Source organism: Talpa europaea (genome assembly GCF_964194135.1).
Source record: "Talpa europaea genome assembly, chromosome: 2".
In the NCBI taxonomy this organism is placed as follows: Eukaryota; Metazoa; Chordata; class Mammalia; order Eulipotyphla; family Talpidae; genus Talpa; species Talpa europaea.
Window position 1 is genome coordinate 149881193 of NC_140068.1, and position 23704 is coordinate 149904896.

General features: G+C 43.3%; 1 protein-coding gene across 1 annotated transcript in view; it reads left to right on the top strand.

The window, feature by feature from the left end:
• The window catches only part of KIF13A (kinesin family member 13A), a gene marked incomplete at both ends in the record, with an annotated part of 200407 nt that overhangs the window by 85368 nt on the left and 91335 nt on the right, over window positions 1–23704 (top strand). Inside the window, one exon of the mRNA XM_084259533.1 lies at window positions 12443–12503. Within this exon, the coding sequence (XP_084115659.1) occupies window positions 12443–12503 (61 nt within the window). The remainder of the gene's footprint in view (window positions 1–12442; window positions 12504–23704) is intronic.

Here is a 23704-nt window from a genome sequence, read left to right on the forward strand (position 1 = left end):
AAATAGGGGGTGGGAATTGTTTGGGGACTATAATCAAGATGAAAATGCATACATTGTGCAAAAATGAAAAATGATGTAAAAATATATAAAAGTAAAATTTAAAAAATTAAAAAGCTACATGGTTAGAAGTGTGCATGTGAGAAGTGAATCTGATTGCAGAGCTGTGGGCACAGGACGTGGGGTGTCCAGGTTCCCATTATCATAGGTGAAATCACTTGATGCCAGAGCGTGCATCCAAGACATTCAGGGCCTTGAGACGCCAAGGCTCATTGCTGTAATGTGGCAGCTGAGGTCGGCTGTGGCTCTGCACCACATGACTTCAATCGGGGCCCCATCCTGAAGGCACAGTCCCGCTTTGTGACTTGCTCTTACTGTGGCAAAGGGGGAAAGAAAGATAACCAAGCAGTCGTCTCTTGAAGTTGTTGATCTGAATTCCAAATCTTTGTCCACATTTAACTGGCTGAAGCAAGCGACATGGCCAAACCCACTGCGCATAGGTCAGAAATGATATTTCTCCTTCTAGAGGCACTGCTGGTCAGGTAATAGCAGGCAGGGATGTGTGATCTGCTTGTAGCAAGGTGAGCGACCAATTTGGAGGAGGAACCTGCCACATTTTGTCATTCTGAGTCGTTTGTAAAAATATTCCCAAGGGTCTCCCTGGTGGTGTAGGGGTTGAGTCTCAGCGCTACCCCCCGCCCCATAGCCTGAGTTTGATCCCCAGCCAGGGAGCTACCCACATGGCACAGCAGACCTCTCCTATCTCGCCCACTGCTCCTCTCAGTAGTAGATTTCAGGAGATCTGCCTTTTCTGCTCCCTACTCTGTTTCTGGTGGATCCTCTCACCCCCATCTCTGGCCTGCACCCCAGTTCTTCTATGCAAAAAAAAAATGTCCAAGAAACAAAAAATCCTCAGAACCAGATGGCCATGTCTATCTTGAAATTTCTTTTCCTCTCTCCTTTTCCTTCTCTCTGGCTTTTGTTCAGAGCCAGTTGTTTACAGTAGGACTCTGTACCTCTCAATGCCTGCAGATGCAGCTGAGCAGATTTCCTGACTCAGGAGAGAAAGGCACCATCTCCCCTCTGTCACCCTTGATCCATCTGCAAATCCAAGACAGTGTGTGCCTCCTTAGAGCAGGTGGAGTGTCATGAATCTCCCACCCCCCACTCTGGGCCTGGGTCATCCCCAGGAGAGTGAGTTCTCAGTCAGCCTTCCAGTTGTATCTGACTGCAAAGTAAGTGTTTGCAACCCCTGAGTCACCTCAGGTGCTTCCATCTCTAGTGACCTGGGGCCTTGGAGTCACCCAGCCCCCTCTTCTCGGTGCTGGACCACCAGGCCGGGTGCAGGTGTGGGTGATGGAACAGGAGGTGAGGACTTGATCGGGAAGTTTGAACTCGTGGTAGGTGATGTCAGGCTGAGTCAGGTTCAGTCTGGATGTTGTCATTTTCCATTTATTTCCTTTCAATAAGACTTCTATTGATTTGTCTTGGAAAAGTTTGGGGGTACATCACCACACCATATGTGTACACCCCACCCAGCACCCACCTCTGTGGTTCTACTGCCACTATCCCTCCATCCACGCCTCCCACCCCGTTTCATTTTTAATGAGCAACAATAATCATTTATGAGCTAGAAGAGGTAGGATCACACGGTACATGCTTAGACGTTGCATGCTTTGGGCTGCTTTAGTTGAAGCCATATTCTGCATTTGAGCACATCCAATGTATTACCCTTGGAGTGTGCTTTTGAGCAGCTTTTTGGGTGGCTAGTCTATTTGACGAGACACAATCCGAAGATGAAAGAACCAGAAATGCCACAGATTATGCATTTATTACGCTCCGACATCTGGCCCCAGCCACCAGCAAAGCAGGTTTTACAACTGAACGAGAAAGGATTAAAGATGAAGGGATGGAGTCATGCAGCACTTGTGCTCATGTTCACAAGGCTAAGTGGGAGCTCTGCGCCCTGTTGGAATATGAATCTAAGATTTCCTGTTTTCACATTTGTTGAAATGCTGGATGGTTTTCCAGGTCTTTCCCTTAGGCTGCCTTTTCCCACAGGACTGTGAATATTCACACCCTTCCTTTAGATCCTTGTTCAAAGGGTGACCAAGTCTAGGTCTTTTTTTCCTTTAACATCTCTCATATTTGTTTCTTCTTAGAGTCATTGGTATTCTTTTTTTTTAATACATGTATGTAAGAGTCAGGGTACAGGCCAGAGGTGTGGGGGGTGAGAAAAGTCACCAGAGACAGAGTGGGGAGCAGAACAGGCAGACTGACCGAAGCACACTGTTGAGGGGAGCAGCGGGCAAGCCAGAAGAGGTCTGCTGCACCATGTGGGTAGCTCCCCGGCCAGCCGGGAATCGAACTTGTGCTGCAGAGGCTGTGGGGAGCCCCATAGGCTGTGTCCCAACCCCTTGCGCCACCAGGGAGGCCCATCCTTGGTATTCTTTTAAAAGTTAGAAGTGTCAGCAGCGCAAACTAGATGAACCATAAAATTGATCTATTAGAAAGACTCTGGGATGTCTCAAGGAACTCAAGGACAGAAAGTGGCCAGGATTCAATATACAATCATTTCCCCTTCCTCCAACTCCTGTCTGTCCTATATATCCCTTCACTTCACTCTCTCACCGCCGACCAGCTGCATCTGTGTCACTTGTCAACGTGATTAGAAACATGATCTCAACATGTCCTAGATTTTATGGTATCATTAGAGAAAGTCATTTCAGTCATTAGAGTCATTAGGGAAACACTGGGTTTGACTGACTCCCAAATCCAGAACTCCCAAGTCAGATACTCACTTTGAAGTCAGTTATCTTGAAGCGCGGTGACCTGAGATAAGCAGCCTGGGACCTCAGTAACAACCTTTTACTTAGTTCCTGGTATGCAACTTAGTCCCTGGTATGAATCTTGCTTCATGTACCACCATGAGGCAGAATGGACCTGAGGAGTCCCATGACTCCTTGGTATGTGACTTCACGACTCTCCTCTTGGTATGCAGCCACGTCCTATCTGACCAGGTGCAACTGCCGAAGCAAACCCAGCTGGAACCTTGTAGGAACTGAAAGTGTATAGAAGCCCCTGACTTCCTACAGATGGGGCTCAGCCTTGGGATGCAAATCTGCTGAGTCAGCACCGGTGCATTAAACCTGCTTCTTGTTAGTGGTGCCCAATTGTCCTTAGTGCCATAGAACAATCTGTGGCCAAGAGATCATGGTGCTGTGCTTGGTCCAGCTCGAACCTCTGTTCCCTGCCTTCTCCCCAAGCAGTTGTCTAGATGTACATATACATATGTGTATATATATCATATAAAAGCATGGCTGCAGACACGGACCCTAAATAGCCGGAGTGGATGAATATAGTTCTTCAGAAGAAGGAACAATAGCTCCCCACTGAAACTTGATATTAGAGACTTACCATCATATGATGGTTTATCAATTGACCTCTTTGTCTCTTGCCATTTTCGGGAGCGAGGGGCGCCTTCCACATTGCTGCCACAATAAACTTTCCAAAGTGGGAATGGAGCCTGTCACTGGCCAACAAGCCCAATTCCAGGCTCCCTGTGAATGTGCATCAAGTTTTACATGATCTGTCCTCAGCCCACTTTTTCTCTCTCCTTTCCCCTCCCCACTGCTCTGCACGCTGCTCATTCATGCCCGACACCTGTTCTCTGTGGCTTGCCAGCCCTATCCTGTAAGTGGAAAGTCTTTCCTACTGGAATATTCAACAATCATAATTACCTTTCAAAATAGATTCCACGTTCTGCCTCCTCAAGAGATCTTTTCCGAGCCTGCTCTTCCCACCACCTCCCCACCCGTCTTTGTATTTTTTTTTAAGATGTCATGTAAAGTCATTTTATTTATTTATTTTTAAAGATTTATTTATCTATTTATACAAGCACTGGGTACAGTCAGAAGCGTGGGAGGGTGAGAGAATTCACCAGAGCCAGAGCGGGGAGCAGAACAGGCAGACTGACGAAGTACACTGCTGAGGGGAGCAGCGGGCGGCAGGAGAGGTCTGCACGCCATGTGGGACCCTCCTCCGGTGGCCGGGGAGCAGCCAGGGATCAAACCGATGCTGCAGAGGCTGCAGGCAGCTTCACAACCCAGCACTCAACCGCTGCGCCACCGGGGAGGCCCCATCTTTGTATTTTTGCTGAACTCTTTACTGATTTGTACCTATCACACTCCTTCCTGTTTTTGTTTACTTCCCTCTAATAGTCTCTGAGATCTTTACAAGTGGAGATAGGGTCGCAGAGGGAACTCATGGCTGTTCTAACTAGCTCACAATAATAACACCTCAGTCAATGTTTATTAAATAAACGTGAAGATGAATTCATTCTTTGAAGGGTAGTGTCCCCTCCCGCCCTGAGGGATTCCAACTGCATGGAGCCCTAGGTAGTGGTTTCCCCCAACTGATTATGAATTCCCTGGGATCAGAGACAACACCTTTTGCTGTTGACTGGCTTTGATGTCTTCCCAGTCAGACAATGTTGATGGTGTAATTCAAGCCATTGTTTTGTATGCACTATGGACACATTACAAAAAGACAGCAGGTACTTGATAGCTTTAATGGGAAGGTAGTGTCTGTGGGTGGTAAGGTGATCTTCTGGCATTCCGTTGGTGCCCAGGGGCAGATATGGTCCAACAGGCTGCAGCTAATGTGGGCAGAGCTGCTCTGCAATGAACAGTGGTGAAGATGGGTCTGGTGATCAGACAGACCTTCAAGTGTTGGCTTTTTCTTTCATTTTCAACCCCGCTTCTTCTAGATCAATGAAGTTCCCTTTTTTTTAATGACTTCTCATCTCTGATAGTAAGAGGGGAAAAAAAGATGAAAGAGAAAAATGTTGAAACTTGACATTAAAAGGAAAATTTAGACCTGACATGAAATATAGTACTTTGGTTGTTTTGATCTGACTGGGTTCTCATAACACAGAGTGGTGAAATGTGAACAAATTTAGCGTGTGTGTTTCATATTGTAGTCTTCAAACTGACAGCATGAAAGCAACCACAAAACAGGACATGGGCAAACCGGGATTTCTAAAATTGGAGAAATAGGGGTTTGTGGAGAGATCTGGGGCTCAGTCTTTGGAGTACATAGTGGCCAGGACAGGCTGTTAGTGGCAGCTGGGTCTTCAGATGACAGCAGTGGTGACAGTATAGAATGAGAGCAGGGACACAGGCCTTCATTAAGAGTGAAGCAGGTTCACAGACAGTGGACTCCCCCCTAAGGGAAGCCCTTTTGACTCTGGGGTTGGGAATTAGGAAGTAGTGTCTTTGGCACCGATGATTTTGACAGAACTCAGCCAACTCTAGTAACTCTCCCGTTCGTGGTCACATGGTTTTCCCTTTTCTCTCTTTGATACTAAGTGATGGAGGATAAGAATAGAAAAACTGGAGAGGAGGCTCCACAAGCCCAGAAACCTGGCTCATGCAGTGCCTGGAGCTGGAGGTGGGGCTAGAGGGATTAACATAGCCACTCACCCAGCTATAGGAGCTAAAAATACTAGGCACCGAGTCACAGACCCAAGCAAAGTGTCAGATGCTGTTAGAGCGTCAGGGGTGCAGACCAGAGGTAGAGATATGGGGTTTGGGGGCCATGGTAGATTCTCAGGTCCTTTTCAAATTCCACAGTTATCCAAAATCAACAGCAAAGGGGCCGCTCCACAAAGGAATGAGCCCTTCCCAAAGAGAAGACTGTATCAGTGCAGTCTCTGCCCTGGCTCGGGGCAGCAGCCCTTCTGCCCACCTGTGCCTGTGCAGGTGCTTTTTGCCAGCTCTTTCCCTCCAGAGGGCAGCAGCCCTCCTGCCTGCCCATGACCTGTGACCTTGCCGGGGCTTCTCTGCACTGACCTCCCTCAGCAGAGGCCGCTCCCCTCAAAGCTGCCCGCCTGTGACCGTGCAGGCCTCTCTCGGCAAACCTGTTCCTTCTGGGTGGCCCTTTCTGCCCGCTTGTGTCTGTGCATGTGTCCTCTATTCTTCTCTCCCTTTTATAATCAACCTGCCCTTTTGGATATTCCTAATGTCTCTGTGTCATGGAGAAACTCTCCTGGGAAACTTGCCGGAGCCAGTGAAAGGGGAGTTCTGGTGAAACTTCCCAGAGTGAACTCAAGCACCCTACTCTCTGAACCCAACAACTTCAAAAACAACTTCACTAAGCACCTATTTACTGTGTTTATGCCTGCAGGAAATAATAGAATTAGCACAGGGCCTGACACAGGAAACCACCCAGCTTGATGAGAATATCAAAACACTTAGGATGTTCCTGCTACATAATAAACATTCTATAAGTGTTGGCTATACATACAATTAACTTTTTTTTAAAGATTGATTTATTTATGCATACAAGAGCTGGGGCACAGGCCAGAGGTGCAGGGTGTGACTTGTACCTATCAAGTCAAGTGGGGAGCAGACCAGGCAGACCCACTGAAACACACTGCTGAAGGGAGCAGCAGGTGCAACAGGAGAGGTCTGCTGCGCCATGTGGGTTGCTCCCTGGCCAGGGATCGAACTCGTGCAGCAATAGTTGGGGATAGCTTCATAGTGCTGACGCTTAACCCCTTGCACCACCAGGGAGGCCCCTATACTATTAACTCTTGCATGCTATTAACTGGAGAGAGAAGTCCATGTACGTACTGTCGATACTGATCACAGTAGCTGCCTTATACTGAGTTGCTACCATGTGCCAAACATTGCATTAGTAGGTAATTTTATTTCAATGCCACAACCCTAATTTAATGTAATATGTGCAGTTATTTGGGGTGTATATTAAGAGAGGTGACACTAGTAACTGAGGCAGCACAGAGGAGGGAATAATCCTTTATAGACAAGAAGTCTAAGAAGCATTGGAGGAGGTGGCCTTTGGGCAGGTCTTGAAGAATGAGTTGTACCTCCCTGAGCGGGGAGGGGAGGAGAGGCTAAGACTGCAGGAAGGAGGGATTCCCTTATATTTCTGCACTCTCTTCCCACCCCACCCTCCATCCCTCGGATTTTACATCATGCTTCTTCATATAGCCAGATGATTCCTGGTCATTGATGGAAGTTCTCAGAACACAGAGGTGGCTGACTCTTGATATCATACACAGATGAATATGAAACTTTCTCTTGTCTTTTTAGGAAAGAAGTAGGAAGCCAAGATGCAAATGTTTGTAGGTTGACAGCCTTGTCGCTTCAGTTGAGGGAGACATTAAGAAAATAAAATCATGGGCCTCCCTGGTGGCGCAGCAGTTGAGCACTGGGTTGCAAAGCTGCCTGCAACCTCTGCAGCGCCGGTTCGATCCCTGGCAGTGAGAGTCCTACATGGTGCACAGACCTCTCCTGCCGCCCTCTGCTCCCCTCAGCAGTGTACTTCGTCAGTCTGCCTGTTCTGCTCCCTTCTCTGGCTCTGGTGAATTCTCTCACCCTACCGCGCTTCTGACTATACCCAGCGCTCATATAAACAAACAAACAAACAAACAAACAAACAAATAAATAAATAAATCTTTAAAGGAAAAAAAAAGAAATCCTAAGTTATGTCCTCTTAGGACTTAATGTAGCCAAACAAAGGGAATTTTGCTCCCCACACCACCCCCCTCAATCTCATCATACAGGTATGAAATTCAATAAGTATCCTTAAGAAAGGTTTTCTAAAGGAGTAGTCTTCTCAATATACTTGAAAGGTTTTAAGAAAAAGAAAGAAAAAAGGAAGTGGTCTTAAACTCACTTCCCAAAAAAATCTGATATGTTCAGAAATATTTCTTCACATAAAATTGAATTTTTTTGACCTGAGTGTGGGGTTAATCTGCCTGGAGAGGGGGTACAAGAGTTAGTAAAGTAATTTTGGAAAAAAATGTGCATTTTCCAACCCCAAGAATAATTGTTTTGCTTTGTCTTTTTAACTGGACGACAAGCATCTATTAATAGAAGATAAAAAACATGCCTAATAGATACATAAGTTCCCTATCATACCTAAAACTGAGAGGGGTGGCAAATAAGTAATAGTTGATTGCTTGCTAGATTAAACATTTTATGAGGGCATATTTAGCGAAAGCATATAAGTAAGGGAGGTAGAATGAAAAGATACTGAAATAATACAGTCAAAAGTATTCTCTTATTTGGTTTTATGGATTAGGAACATAATTCCAAGGTCAGATTTCTTAGAATACAGATGTTTTCTGGTTTCTCAAGGAGCATAGAACATACTTTCCATCATTTTTTAAAAATGTAAATTGAATTTTGCTGAAATGCCAGCAGAGATCTGACTTTTAGATAAGAGCAGATTTGCCCTACGCTGCTTCTCAGTCTTCGTCCTGAAACTCACTCAACACATTTGCCTTATTAAAAAACATCTTGTGGTAACTTTACTAGATGTTCAGTGGTTCATAAAGATGCAAAGCTAACATTTTTAGAGAATGATGAAGATGGAGCAGATGTGTGCAGCAAGCTGCAGGGAATTAAATACTGGTATGACTTGCAACTAAGGAAGGAGTGGGATTCGGAGACAGTGGGGTCATATTTTATTAAAAACAATGAAGACAATGGCTTTCTGATTTTGAAAACAACTGCAAAATATCTGTACTTTTGTTGTAGGATCTTGGAAGGTTTGGAGGTCTACAGAAAATGTTCACAATGTTGATGGATATTGATGAATAGGAAGTTTATGCTTTCCAAATTTGATATGATTTTTACTTAGCTGTATTTGGAAGTCCTCTTGTCTCTCCTACTTCAATAATATACTAGTGACTTCATAATGAATAGATTAAATAAGCGTTTAGGAATTCTAATAAAATGAGTCAGAAGACTTAAGTAACCTGTATCTCTAATATAATGTGTTTATTGGCTTTGATGAAAGAAAAAAATTTTTCATTTGATGTGGTCAGTTTCCAAGGGGTAACTCTCAAGAAAATGTATTTCTTACCTCTTGTCAATCAAGTGTGTATTTGAAAATCTAAACCTTTGTTAAAACCTAGGAAAATCATGTATCCTTTTGTTACAACCCTTTTGTGATTGAATTATAATTTAAAAAGAATTTGGGATTATGAAAACAAGATTGATTGCAAATAGTTTCTTTGCAGGAATAACAAGATTGAAAGGAAAATGATTGGGCTACCTAGGACAAAGGAATTACTTAAAATGTCTTTAAAACTGTTTTAGCAACAGTCAAGCAAGTAATTGCTGCAAATTATGCACAATGTGGTTATTCCCGTTTATTCACCTGAGCCATGGACTGATGGAGCTGAAGGGAGCCTTGGCATTATTCTATTGACCATTGAAGAAACTAAGCTCCCTTTAAACATGCATCTGAAAGTAATGGAACATTTAAAAATGCATCTTGCACCTTGAACTGCTTATTCCTAACAGTTCTCACATCCTTTCCTTCTTGTCTGCTTTCCAGCTCCTTTGCTCATATTATGTCTGGATACTGAACACATGTTATATAAAGAGGTACCTCTGTGTGAGGTGCTTACCCAAGCACACTGAGATACTGGACACATAGTCCCTGTCCCCCAGTGACCATTTAGGTGGAAGTAAGACCCACATAGAAGAACTAAGGCATAAATAGGACCAAATGTGAACTAGTGCCTTGCGAGTTCCAGGGTATCAAAGAATTCAGAGAAGGTAGGCTCACTTGTAATGTGCATTAAGGAAAAGAACTATAGCAAGAATTTCTACACTGAATTGCTTGAAGTTTGGAGTTGCTTGGAATTTTAGTGAGAGCCCTGCCTGGTGAAAGAATGTTTGATAAAATAGTAGCTTATAGCCCACTGCTGTTTTGAAAGCTGGGCATTCTAAAATGCCTGTGACCAAAGGTTCTAAAATTCAAGGCATAGTTCAGATTAAGGGGGAGGCTGGTACCTGGCAAGCAAAGAACAGTGGTGTCTACCAGTACTGCCAGCCCTTTTCTCCTCTGCAGGGTTTTAACATTTGTCTGAATTTTAGGGGAGCAGATGCTTAAAATGAAAATATTTCATTTTCCTTTTCTATGAACCAAACCAACCTTAAGCTATTAAAGTTTGCTTGTTATAAATGGCAGTTGGCATAGAATTTGGAATGATTGCTACTGAGAGAGTCTCAAATTTTGGGATGGATTTTTTTTTATTTCAAGTAGCATTATTGTGAATATAAATCTCTAGCTTTCTGACTTTGTATATAAAACAGCAAACATAAAAATAAGCTTTAGGTGGGTATAAAAATTAATATGTAGGATGGAAATGATCATTTCACTGTGTGTATAGCAACTACTAAGAGAAATTCATTGAGACTCTAGGGAAAAAAACAAGAAAGATACTTAGAAATTGAAAAATAGCCTGTATTGGCAGTTTAAAATAAGAGTTGACTTAGGTCCAAAGGAAAGGAAAATGTCCTGGGAATGAGCATTACGCATTATTGGATACAATTAAAGGAGGGTTGTGGAATCTCCTTTTCTGGAAATGTTTAAAAACAAGACAGATCTTCATCTCTCAGGAGAAGTGCTGAAGTTCAGTCCTGCCTTGAGGCAGGAAGAATAACTGGATTACGCCTGTGTGGTCTCCTGAGTCTCCGGTGGAGCCCTTGAGTGCAGTAAATATTCCACACTCTGTTGGCTGAAACTATTGTTTCCTAGCTGTTCATCTGAACCTCCGTTAATGTAAGACCAGAGCGAATGTTTATATAAGTAGCAAAATTGAATTTGGGCTTGAGATTGATGATGTAAGTTGTGTGCATTGTATAATCCTGCATCAGTTTTTAAAGCATTAAATGTATGTAATACTGAAGCTATTCAGAGCATAACTGAGACTTTTGATGATCTAGAAAGTACTTGCTTTCTTGCAAGGTTTTGAAGCCAGTGTCATTAATCATTCAGTAAATAATTAAAGCAACTACTATGAGCACTGGAGGACACAAATATGAGTTGGGTGTGGCATGGATCCTGCTTTCAAGGAACTTAGTCTATCGGTGGAGATTAAACACATATACAGAGCATACACATGAGAAATGAAAGTAGGATAATTAGGATAGTTGTTACAAAAAGAGAACTAAACAGTTTAGTGGAATTTAGGTGTTATTCAGAGAAGAGAAAGCTAATTTCTTTGGATTTAACTAAGGAATACTTCCTGGAAGACTCTGTGTGTGTGTGTGTGTGTGTGTGTGTGTGTGTTTAAAGGTGTGTTCTTAAAATGTTAAATTGCAGGAAAAATATATTAAATATTGCATATATAGCTTATATATATTGAATTGGGCCTTAAGGAGTATGAAATATTTTCAAGTAGTGGAAATGAACAGAACAAGCACAGGGGTGGAACTACACTTAGTAATTCCAGTGTATGGGTGGACAAGTTCAGCTGAAGCCTAAGGAAGTAGGGAAACATAGGCTGGGAACAGATGCCAAGTCAGAGAGTTTAGGTTCTATTTGCTCAGTGCTTAAGGTCTCTTGGAAAGTGATTATGCATCAAATGGTCCTTGGCCCTGGGAAGTTTGTAATTTGCTATTTGGACTGCAAGAGGAAAAAGGCTATTATGAACTTAGGAAAGTGGCTGCTAGTCATCTGCCCACCCCCACTCACCCTGTCTGCTGTGAAACAGTAAACAAGGTGTTATTCAAGGATCTCCTCACCAAATTAATTGAGAACAGAAATAGGTTAAGCAATTAAATGGTTTCTTTGCTGGAGGACTTTTCAGAACCTCTGACGTTGAGAATTGAGTTGAATTTTTCAAACAGAGAAAAATGTGCACTATTTCCAACATGATTTCATCTTTTCAATGGACCATCATAAAACTACTGTTCCTCGTGGCACACATTGGGGGAACATGGCCCTACTCACTTGGGAATAATGGGCAGAACTTGAGCGGGGATCATATACATGGAAAATAATGATTAAATGACAGTCTGTGTGGAGGAAGCATCGACCATTCCTAGTACATAATAGGCATTCAGTAACTGTCCAGAAAATTAATGCATTCAAGAGTGAATTCTTGATTTATTAACTGTGGTCAGCCCAAGGTTACATGCTGAACCAGGGATGGTGTCGAAAATGGAAATGGGGGGAGTTTAGAATTTCAGTTATGCTAGAAATGATGGCATCATGGAAAGCTAGAAGTGGTTTAAATCAACATTGATTGCCTTAATAATACTTGAAACGCCACGGGAGTCCAGCCAGGAGGAATCTGCAGATGCTGAAACTGTGGACCTGGCAGAGAAGTTATTTTTTTTTCCCTCGCCAAATGTATCATTAAAAAAGTTGGTTAAGATATCTGGTTGGTTGATGATAGCTAAATAGCAATTTGCATACATAGCTTATTCTAAGAGAGGGAGATAGCTATCAATTTAATGTACAAGAAGCTTAAGGATTAAAAAATCACCAAACCTAGAGTGGGTTTTTCTTTTAATCAGACAGTAGCAGTACCCTCATCTTCATCAGTGATTTATTTTTCTATATAATTTACTCATAGAAATTAATTTTAAGTTTAATATGTTATTCTTTTTTTCAGGTATTTGCCTTTGATTATTGCTTTTGGTCCATGGATGAATCTAACACTACAAAATATGCTGGTAAGTTGGCTCTCTCTCTGCATTTGATGTTTGGACTTCTGGCCTCTTCTTCCATTGGGACTGTTTTCTTTAATTATTCTGAAGTTCTGTTTTTCCCGTAAAATTCACACTCATTCTTTCCAATTCTAGCATGTGGGTTTTTTTTTTTAAGACTTTATTTATGCACACAAAAACTGGGGTGTAGGCCAGAGGTGTGTGGGGGGTGAGATTCACCAGAGACAGAGTGGGGAACAAAACAGGCAGACTGAAGAAATACACTGCTGAGGGGAGCAGTGGGCGAGACAGGAGAGGTCTGCTGTGCCACATGGGTAGCTCCCTGGCTGGGGATCAAACTCGTGCTGCAGCGGCTGCTGATAGCTTCATAGTACTGAAACTTAACCCATAAACCACCAAAGAGGCCCCATCTGGCATGTGGGTTTTAAAGTCAATAAGATTTGATTTCAGGATCTGGCTCTGCCACTTCACTTGGTGAGAAGCCATGGATTATTGTTTGTGTTTTTTAAACCTCATTAGGCTTTAGGTTCTTCATCTGTAAGGAGGGGAGTGTCATGTCTTCAGCGCTCCAAGCACAGAGATAATGAGCAACCACCTCAAGCCTCAAATGGCTGAGGTTGTGATCTTTCCATGAAGAAGGGGGTCATTGGCCATGCCTGTCCTTTTCACTCACTTTCAGGGGATGTGCAGGTGTTTGTAGAAGCCAAACTCAGGTGCTGGTGGTTTCCAGGACTCATGTTGGCCGTCGGCGGTGACAGGAGCTGTAGCTACACATTCCTCAGGGAAACATTGCCTTTCAGCCCTGCATGTTGCTAGTTTCTTTCCTGAGGCATTTTATTCCTATTCCATCAAACCCAAATGATTGCTAATTTTATTATTTGTGATCATAGATGAATCTTAACCTTTCCTTGAGTTAATCCCAATTTCTTTAGCAGAGAGAAGCATTTGTTTTATTGGAGGTAGTCTTTGATTCTTACTCTTCTGAATGTGTCCACATTTTCTTAAATATTTAGTTTTGAGTGTTTTCTCCTTAATTTAACTTAATTTAACTCTTAACCATTAAGAGTGTCAGCTGAATGGCTTTCCTATTTAGTTAAAGAAAAGTAATGAGAGGAAGATGGAGAAGATGTAGGTCTTAAAAGATTAGAAGGCAGAAGAAAGTAACTTGCTTATATGAATTTTGTTGATTGCCTTTTCTTTGCCATGTGAAGTAAACTTGATGAAAATTATTTAATAGATCATTTTTTCCCAAAAGTTAACGATCTTGAACTAGGGAAATTCCTTCAGTTGCTTACATGAGTAAATTATGCCATTCTTTTCAAATATCGTTCCTGCAACTTCACCAATGTATTTTGAGGTTTTTTTAAAGATTTATTTATTTATGCATACAAGAACTGGGGTACAGGCCAGAGGTGTGGGGGGTTACAGGATTCACCAGGGACAGAGTGGGGAGCGGAACAGGCAAATCTACTGAAAGACACTGCTGAGGGGAGCAGTGGGCGAGACAGGAGAGGTCTGCTGCACCATGTGGGTAGCTCCCTGGTTGGGGATCAAACTTGGGCTGCAGTGGCTGCAGATAGCTTCATAGGGTTGTGCTTAACCTCTTGCGCCACCAGGGCAATAGTGTTGTATAGCCTTGGCCATATTGTTCTTAATATTGGTTGTAATTAGTCTTTTTATCAGCCCTTTGGGATTTTAGAGAATAAATTCTACTGAATCTGTAACAGTCTGTTAGCACTGTGTATGTTGGGGAGCTGGGTGTGTGCTTTTTGATTTAAATAAACAACAAAAGTAAAACATTTCCTATCATGACAGTAATATATGAGGACAAATGCTGTGATTATACAAGCCCAATCTTTGTTCAATTGATATTATTCAAATACAGCCAGATATTTCTTCTGGGCATAGAACTCTTTCCTTGTAATTCTCAAATGCTTTCAAGGACTCCTTATTATTTATAGATAAAAATCTACACTCTGGGACTACATTTAATGTCCTTTATCATATTACCCCAGTATCCCCTCCCCACCTTCTGCTCCATCACACCTCAACACCCATTCTGTGTCCCAACCCAGGGCTATTTGTGCCTGTTTTACAACCTATGAGACCAGAAAGTCTCAGAATAATTCCTTAAGTATTCATGAAACCTCGGCTGCATGTGGCCTCAGAAGCCCCTGAGAAGTTAAAAACTAAGTTGGACAGTGAAAGAATGCGTTATAAAAAGAATACAACAGTGGACATTCAGAGATAATTTTAGTTAAAATCTAAATTTTACAGGTTTTAAGTGAAACTAAAGAAAACCCATGGAGTCAAAATCTGGAAAGCCTGAAATTGTCTGGGAATGCATCATAGAGGAGATGCGACTGAACCAGGCATGGAGGTGTAACTTGGGTTTAGCCAAAGGAGGAGTAGACCCAGACAGGAGAGGGACCCAGACAGGAGAAAGCAAATGGACTTGGAGTCAAGCAAGTGGGCTTGAGGCTCAAGACCCTGCTTGGATTTTTTCAGACACTGTCCTTAATCTGAGCTACTGTTCTTTTTGGGAATCGTGGAGGTGGTAACCTCTACCTCATATTGTCATAAGTAAGGGTTAAATAAGCAGTGGGATGTGCTGCCTAATGAATTAATGAAAGGTACCCCCAAACGGTATTTCATTTGTCTTTGCCCTGGGAAGATCCAGGAATGGGACTAAGTATGGGATGTAGCAGTGGTCTGAGCAGGAAGTGCATCTTGGTCTAAGCAGGAACTGGTGAGGGGCAGACAGGTTCTTTGAAGCTAGATAATAGGGAAATCTAAAAGCTAGACTATGAAGTTTCCACCAATAGGGTAAAAAAAAAAAAAACAGACTTTTTGCAGTGATATGGTTAAAATAATGCTTAAGGAAGATTTTTAAAAAGATTTTTTAATTTATTTATGCATACAAGAACTGGGGTATAGGCCAGAGGTAGAGGGGATGAGAGGATTCACCAGAGACAGAGTGGGGAGCAGAACAGGCAGACTCACTGAAATACACTGCTGAGGGGAGCAGCGGGTGAGACGGGAGCGGTCTGCTGCACCATGTGGGTTAGGTCCCTGACTGGGGATTGAACTCATGTTGCAGTGGCTGGTGATAGTTTGATAGTGCTGAGACTTAATCCCTTAGGCCACCAGAGAGGCCCTAAGGAAGATTGTTTTACTTTTCCAGATATTCTAAAACCATATCCTCCACTATTCCCATAAAATTCATTCTCGCCTTCTGCAGTATATCACTCAGGTGCCTGGATATAGGACTTTTTTTTTTTTTTTAAGATTTATTTATTTTTATGCAAGAACCAGAGTACAGGCCAGATGTGCGGGAGGGTGAGAGGACTCACCAGAGACAGAGTGGGGAACAGAACAGGCAGACTGACGAAACACACTGCTGAGGGGAGCAGCGGGTGAGACAGGAGAGGTCTGCCAAGCCATGTGGTATTCTCGTCCACCAGCCGGGATCCAACCTGCACTTCAGAGGCTGTGGACAGCTTCATTGTGCAGCGCTCAACTGCCTGCACCACCAGAAAGGCCCAGGACTATTTCATTTTAACCATAGTACTTTATTAAGTATGGCTGATAAACACTGAAAATGGAGCTCAAGATTTCTGTGGCTGTTCAATGTCAATACTATATTCAGAAATGTTCAAGAAGATAAAAATGATGGCTGAAGAACTTACTACCATTTCCAGGATCACTCAAATACCTCATTTTAGTTAGCTTATACCAGGGTTCTTTCTGCTCATACAGATATGTCTACTTCAAAATTTGGGAGGAAATTCTCTTATTCTTTAGAATCCTCATTGTTATACAAATACTGAAGCGAAAATTTAAATTTTTGCTTGCTATTCTCTCAGTTTAGTTGGCATTTGTTGTAAATGACCTGTCTAATAAATACATAAGTAGATTAACTGGTCTTCATACTAATTTGGTTTCTTTTCATTTAAAAATTGCAATTCCTTTTTGCTTGTGAATAGAGACATTAAGATAGAGGCCTTCATTCTCCGATGGGAAATAAAGGAAATGAAGAAGGGGGAAGCACATATTTCCTGAAATCGACCTATTTGTCAGGCTCAATGAATAATGGCATCATTGATGCAGAGTAAGAGCTCTCAAGACAGCTCTCAAAAGTTGGGAGCCAAAGAGAATGAGCAAGATTGTGTGTGGATTGAGACAGCAGCAAGAAGCGGGGACTCTGAGTCTCATGCAGCAGATCAAAACGTTAGGTTTTCCATTTATGTTTTATGTTTTGCTATTTCTTAAAAGCTGTAGCAAGAGCACCCACTCTCAGGCTTTTGATTCAAAATTATTTTAATTAACTGTATAGTATGTATTATGTGTAAGGGCATTGCAGCAGGTTGAAAAACTGTAGACCCTTAAATGAGACTGCCTGGCTTCGGGTCCTTACTGTCTCACCTTCTGTGTAAGTCCAGTGACTTACTGAATCCCACCATGCTTCTGTTTCTGCAGGTGCTAAATAAGGGTAATAAAAGTTCTGAGCTCATAGGCTTCATCTGAGGACAAAATGACCTGCTCATGTAAAGTTACCTAAGTCCTTAGTTGGCATGTAGGAAAAACTTGCTTCATATTTATCATCATCTTTATCAGTGTGGTTGTGGCAATAGGAAGGGTAGTAGCGTACATCCTTTGGAGAGAAATTCTTTGTACTGGAATTTATAGGACCTGGTTCTGCTATCAGCTCCTAAACTTGGATATTCTGTTTCTTATCTTTGAAAGGAGGAGCTGTGCCCTGGAATGATCTCAGATCTCCTCCAGCTTTCTGATAAAACATCAATCGGCCATTTTATGCTGGCCACACAGCTGTTTTGTGGACTTTCCAGAGGCCAATCAAAGCCTTGTTTGTTAAACTATTTGAATTACATTGAATCCTGTTTTGAGACATTTTCCTTTATATCTTCTCTCCCCTTCTTTTTATTTAAAGATTTATTTTTATTTATTTATGCATATAAGAACTGGGGTGTAGGCCAGAGATGTGTGTGTGGGGGGGGTGTGACAGGATTCACCAGAGCCAGAGCGGGGGACAGAACAGGCAGACTGACTGAAATATACTGCTGAGGGGAGCAGCAGGCAAGACAGGAGAGGTCTGCTGCGCCATGTGGGTAGCTCCCTGGCTGGGGATCAAACCCGTGCTGCAGTGGCTGCGGAGAGCGTCATAGTGCTGAGACTAACTCCTGCTCCAACACGAAGGCCCTTCTCTCTTCTTATAACCTTTAAGAGTGCTTATCTGGCAGAAAAATGTGAGCCTAAAATTAAATGAAAAATCCTGTGCTAGAGGAACACAGAAGTCACCTGTAGAATGAGGCACCTAAATTAAGTATTGCCGTGTCTTCTTCCCCCGCCCCATATACGTGTTTATGTGTGTGTATGCGCGTAGGTCCACATTCAATATTCTAAAGATAGGACATCTTAATAAATAATGATAAGCTTGAGCGTCATGACAAATAAGAGATCTCTGAAAATGTATTTATGTAAATCTCCACTGATTGCAGTTAAGACCATCTCAATAATGAATCAGTACATTTTTTTCCGCCACTGCCTAAAATGTATCACATTGGTCAACAACACTGACTTTCTGTTTTAATTTTCTTCCTAGTGGGGAAACCTTTTTACAAACCTTTTTCTCTGTAAACCTTCATAGCAAAATTTATAACCAATTTGGGGGTCAGTGTGGACATGACCACTTCCCAGTCAGAAGACTTAAACTCGCCATATGGCCTGTAGCTCAAATGTGCTGAAGCCTGTGTTTTCAGGCATTGCTAATCCCCTGCAATTCAAGGGAAAGGTTGCTCGTCTGACTCTTGTTCTGCTCATGTTGCTTTCTCCTGTGAAAGGACAGATGGGGACCTCCAACCTGGGGCTGTGGCTGTTCCCCTGACAGGAGATTTTATGTGCTCAGAGGAAGAAATGGTTTATTTCACATTGTTTAACCGAAGCAAGTGTAGTAAGGAGACAAAACATTTGTGCATCAAAATTTACGTCCTAAAAGCTGACAGTAGCTAAAATAGGACCAAGGTTTTTGTTGGGTGTTGTTGTTGTTGTTGTTGTTGTTTTGAAGAGTCCCAAAATATTTATTTCAGCATATTATGTTGGTTTATTATTTTGCTGTTCGGTTATAATTGAAAGTGCATTGGAGACACTCAACAGGTGTCTTGCACAGAGTGAATACTCAGTCAATGGTAGCTACAAGTTTATCAAAACTGTAGTTTTTCCTGTAGTTATGAGAAGCAGTAGTTGTTGACTGAGGTTTGTTAGCTTCATTATAAAGGTGGCATGCCATTGTAAAAGACACCTATGAAACATGGCCTCTTTGGTGGCACGGGAGTTAAAGTCCTAGCACTGTGAAACTATCAGCAGCCACTGCAACATGAGTTCAATCCCCAGCTAGTGAGCTACCCACATGGCACAGCAGACCTCTCCTGTCTCACCCGCTGCTCCCCTCAGCAGTGTATTTCAGTACATCTGTCTGTTCTGCTCCCCACTCTCTCCCTGGTGGATCCTCTCACCTCCCACACCTCTGTATCTAGACCCCAATTCTTATATGCATAAATAAAAATAATTTTTTTAAAGAAGACAGGAAACAATCTGCACAATCCATCTAGATTTTTATTTTCTTCTACAGTCTTTTACAAACTATCTCACCCGAACCTATTTTGACAATTCTATTATCAGTCAATCTTGACAGTATCACATTTATCAAGTTGTTCCCAACTAAGCATGTCACTTAGTATTCTTAGAATCAGCAGCTCCTTTTGCATTTGTTAATTAAATTGTGTAATTACAGAGAAGGGCAACTGGCATTAGCCAGCTTAGGAACACACACAACTCGCTCTTTGTAAGAAAGTAACTCAGCTGGTGGGCATCCAGAGGGAGCCTGCTAGCTGGGGTAATTGGGCATGCAGTGGGCATGCCTCAGTGTGCTTTGCAAATGAAAGAAGGAATATTCGAAGAACTGGGTAAGTGGATGTCAGTTAAGAACACTTTCCTTGAAATTCATGAACTAAGCTAATGTTAAATTAAAAGGGGTGTGTGTTTCTTTTTTCATTCTCACCTCTACGCCCCTATTTTTTATCCCACTCAACCCCACCTTCTTCCACACTTTCCTTCTTCATTGAGATCTATTCCTTAAAATATTCAACACCTAGAGGCATCGTTTAATTTAATCAAGAGTATTTAGAAGGGCCTCCCTGGTGGCGCAAGGGGTTAAGACGCAAACTTTGAAGCTGTCCGCAGCCTCTGCAGCATGAGTTTGCTCCCCGGCCGGCCAGGAGCTACCCACATGGTGCAGCAGACCTCTCCTGACTCACTGCTGCTCCCCTCAGCAGGGTATTTCAGTCAATCCACCTGTTTGGCTCCCCACTCTGTCTCTGGTGAATCCTCTCACCCCACTGCATCTCTGGCCTGTACCCCAGCTCTTGTATGCATAAATAAATAAATCTTTTTTAAAAAAAGAGTATTTAGAGGATAATAATAATAACAAAAGACAAGAGTTCTGAGCTAGAGGCTGCCGGCATTGTGTTCGGCCCTTTACCTGTAGCAGAACATTTAAATGAGAAAAACACCAATCAAGTAGAAACTATCATTGTCCCCATTTTACAGACAAGGCAACTGAGGTTCAGAGAAGCCCCACTTACCTGGGCAAGAACTGAACATAGTGGTTAATGTGGATTTTTCCCAGGACAGTTGTATGAAGATTTTATTGCGATCCCAAGCTGTCCTCTCATCCTGTGAATCCCCAAAAGAGTGTGTGTAAGGGCATCGTAGTGGAGTGCTCTTGCTGGCACCTGGCCAGGAATAATAGCACGCGCCTTCTTCCTCCTGTCAGAATTGTCTAGAGTGGTGAATGTGCCAGTGTTTGCTTTGGGCTTTGTTCTAACCTCCCTCCAGGGCTGTAAACATGGTGCACCCACAGTCAGAGGCTTTGAGTCAAGCCTGCTTCTGTGAAGTAGGTAGGAATGAAGAATGTTTACTTTTTCAGCAGTTATTTTATGTAACAACACCCTCCTGACTCACTCTAAAATACATTCTCCCTGAGACAGTCCTCCAGCAAAAGGACTTCTTTTCTTCCTTCATCCTTGGCACCAGTACCTGACACCCCCCTCAGTGAGTCAGTTACTTTATTGGGCAACAAGAAAGAGCTGAGTTCTCTGCCAGCCCAGCACCATGGTCCCAGCACTGCTGCTTGCTGGGCCTGCCATGGTGAGGCCTCAGGACATGCAGAAGTCCCCGAGGGCCACAGGGGTGCCAGCTCTCGATGCCTCTGGAAATTGGCCCACAGTTCTACCTTTCCCTCGTGGCCCAGTTTCTGGGGATCCTCCTTCTAGGCCCCTTCAATGGCACACTTCTATCATTAATTAAATATGAAATCTAGTGTTGTCAAGTCAAGCCTTAAAGCTTTGCTTCATTTATCCTAAATGTCGTTTTGGTCATTTCACTTAAACCAGGTTGGAAGTCACTGCATGCGACAGTTTCAGGGAGTCATGCTATTTGAGAGGGATTTTTGGAAACCTTGGGAGGCTGGCGTCCCTCAGGCCTCTGGGTGTGTGAAGCGCCTGTCTGGTCTTGCGCTGTCCAGGTGCTCCGATCGGCAGCCGGGCGCCCCGCCAGGCCCAGACTCATTGAATTCGCTATGGCCGTAGGCCCATTTAGCAGTAGAAAAACACCCTCACAAATGAGCAAGCCCACAAACTCCAAATCACAAATATTAAACTCAGCCAATTTTTTTTTTTTACTCTAAACTCCAAAGAGAAAAGACATGGGAAAAGAAGGAAATTCTGGAGACTATTAACGCTGATGAAATTATTGACTGTGTTAAAAATCTTTAATGCCCTTCCATGTTGCCACGGTAGAAAAATGAGCAATATTCTGTCCCGGTGTCATGCCCAGCCTTGTATTGCCATGCTGAGTATTTGAGTCAACCATGATGAATAGAACTCCGTGAGATCGCTTGTGAAATGCAGATTGTAAACAAGGTGGGGGTCGCGAGCTCCTATGTTGTTCTCCCGGGTCCTAGAATGTAGTTGCTATGACTTACTCCATTCGGCTTCTCAGGAGCCAAATGTTAGACTTGTGAATAAAAGTCCCGTTTGCCCTTCCAGTCATACTTTCTCCTGTCCTGTGCTTTGCTGTCAGGCCTTGCTCTAAGGAGAGAATTGCCTTGGTAACTCAACTCCCAAAGCACACACCTAGTAGCTTTGAGTTCATTGCTGCTATTCCCAGCAGGGGCACATTATGCCCAAGTGTGGAGACATGGGGTGTAAGTTTTCTAAGATCTGTAGCATATGTGACTCAGGGTTGGGTGGATTGGTCTGTGACTTGCAGAAACTGCATCCAGGGCCCCTCCCTATTGTTCTGAAATGGTGTTATGGGTTGCTTTGGGCATGCCTGTGTTTTAAGACATGTCCACACAATTAGAGGAGGTCTCATCATAAACCTCACAGAGGAGATTGGCAACTTGGTCATGGTTATTAACAAGCAAGGTCAAATTTGCCCTGTGGATTCCCTGCATGTGGAGCTGACATCTGTGTGGTGGCCACCTCCACTGGCATTGGTCCTGCTGAAAAGCCACAGAGCGCTTGGTCTGACAGTGTTAGGGCTTTGCTCAGTGTTTCTGGGATAAAAACAAATGCTAACAGATCCCCCTGCTTCCCGCAGGGCTTCTGGTGCATTCCCCTAGACCAGCAGCACTTCATGCTGTTTGAGCGTGAACCGTATTCAGGAAACATTTAGGATGGGGAGATGGCCTCTTTCATGGATTCCCTGATTCCCACCAGCCAGCATAAGCAGCTTCTTTTTTTCTTTTTTTTTTAAAGATTTATTTATTTATGCACACAGAGCTGGGGTACAGGCCAGAGATGCAGGGGGTGAGAGGATTCCCCAGAGACAGAGCAGGGAACAGAACAGGCAGACTGACTGAAACACACTGCTGAGGGGAGCAGCAGGCGTGGGCGAGTCAGGAGAGGTCTGCTGCACCATGCGTGTTGCTCCCTGGCTGGCTACGGATGGAACTCGTGCTGCAGAGGCTGCAGATTGCTTCATAGTGCGGTGCTTAACCCCTTGCGCCTCCAGGGAGGCCCAGCAGCTTCCTTTTTTGATGAACCAAGATTTGAAAAGCAGTTGGCAAATCATTTTCTCCTATGCTGAAAACTGGAGGGCTGTGTTAAAAAAAAAAAAAATAGAAACCAAAACTTGCAAGCTGACCATGGATCTGAGACATACAGCATAGGGAGGGGAATAAGGGGGAGTCACCATAGGGGAGGAAGGGCCTCCCTGGTGGTGCAAGGGGTTAAACATAGCACTATGAAGCCTTCCGCAGCCGCTGAAGCACAAGTTCGATGCCCGGCCAGGGAGCTGCCCACATGGCGCAGCAGACCTCTCCTGTCTCACCCACTGCTCCCCTCAGCAGTGTGTTTCAGTCAATCCACCTGTTCTGCTCCGCACTCTGTCTCTGGGGAATCCTCTCACCCCCTGCCCCGCCCCCCGCACCTCTGGCCGACATCCCAGCTCTTGTATGCATAAATAAATGATATTTTTTTAAAAAAATAGGGGAAGGAAGAGCACAAGGGACTGTGGTGATGGATCGCGGGCGCTGTGGTGGTGGGAGACCACGGGGACTACACCTGAGGGGAGAAAGCAAGTACAGTCCAAAAATGAACAATGATTTAAGAAAATGAATTTTAAAAAATTAGTTAAAAAGATTCTGTTTTTAGCTTCAAAAAATAGAAACCAACAAAGCAAAAATGAAAAATCTTTTCCCTTTTTGATAAACCAGCCTCTCCTTACCATCCCGCGAAGGCTTCTTTGACAATTAATATTTCCTCTCTGTTCCAGAATGTAGCAATCATTCGTGCAGTGGAGAGCTGGTCCTGTTGAGGGCAGGGGGCTGTGTGAAGTCAGTGGTGCGTTTTTAGACTTTGCTTCACAGATGGCCTTTTTAATACTTTCTTATTCTGTCAGTGGTGCCCTGAATGTCACAGAACCAACGAAGTGATTAAGGATAGCCCCAGCCAGGGATTCACACAGCTAGAGGCACCAGAATAGAATAAGGGGGACTTTATAGAATATGTCTCCATTCACAATTCTTTTGATGTGATTTATGCTGTGAGGTTCCCTTCCCCCACATACCTTTCTGAGATATCCTAATGTCTTCCCTTGTTAGGGAACAGTAAATATTTTTCCTT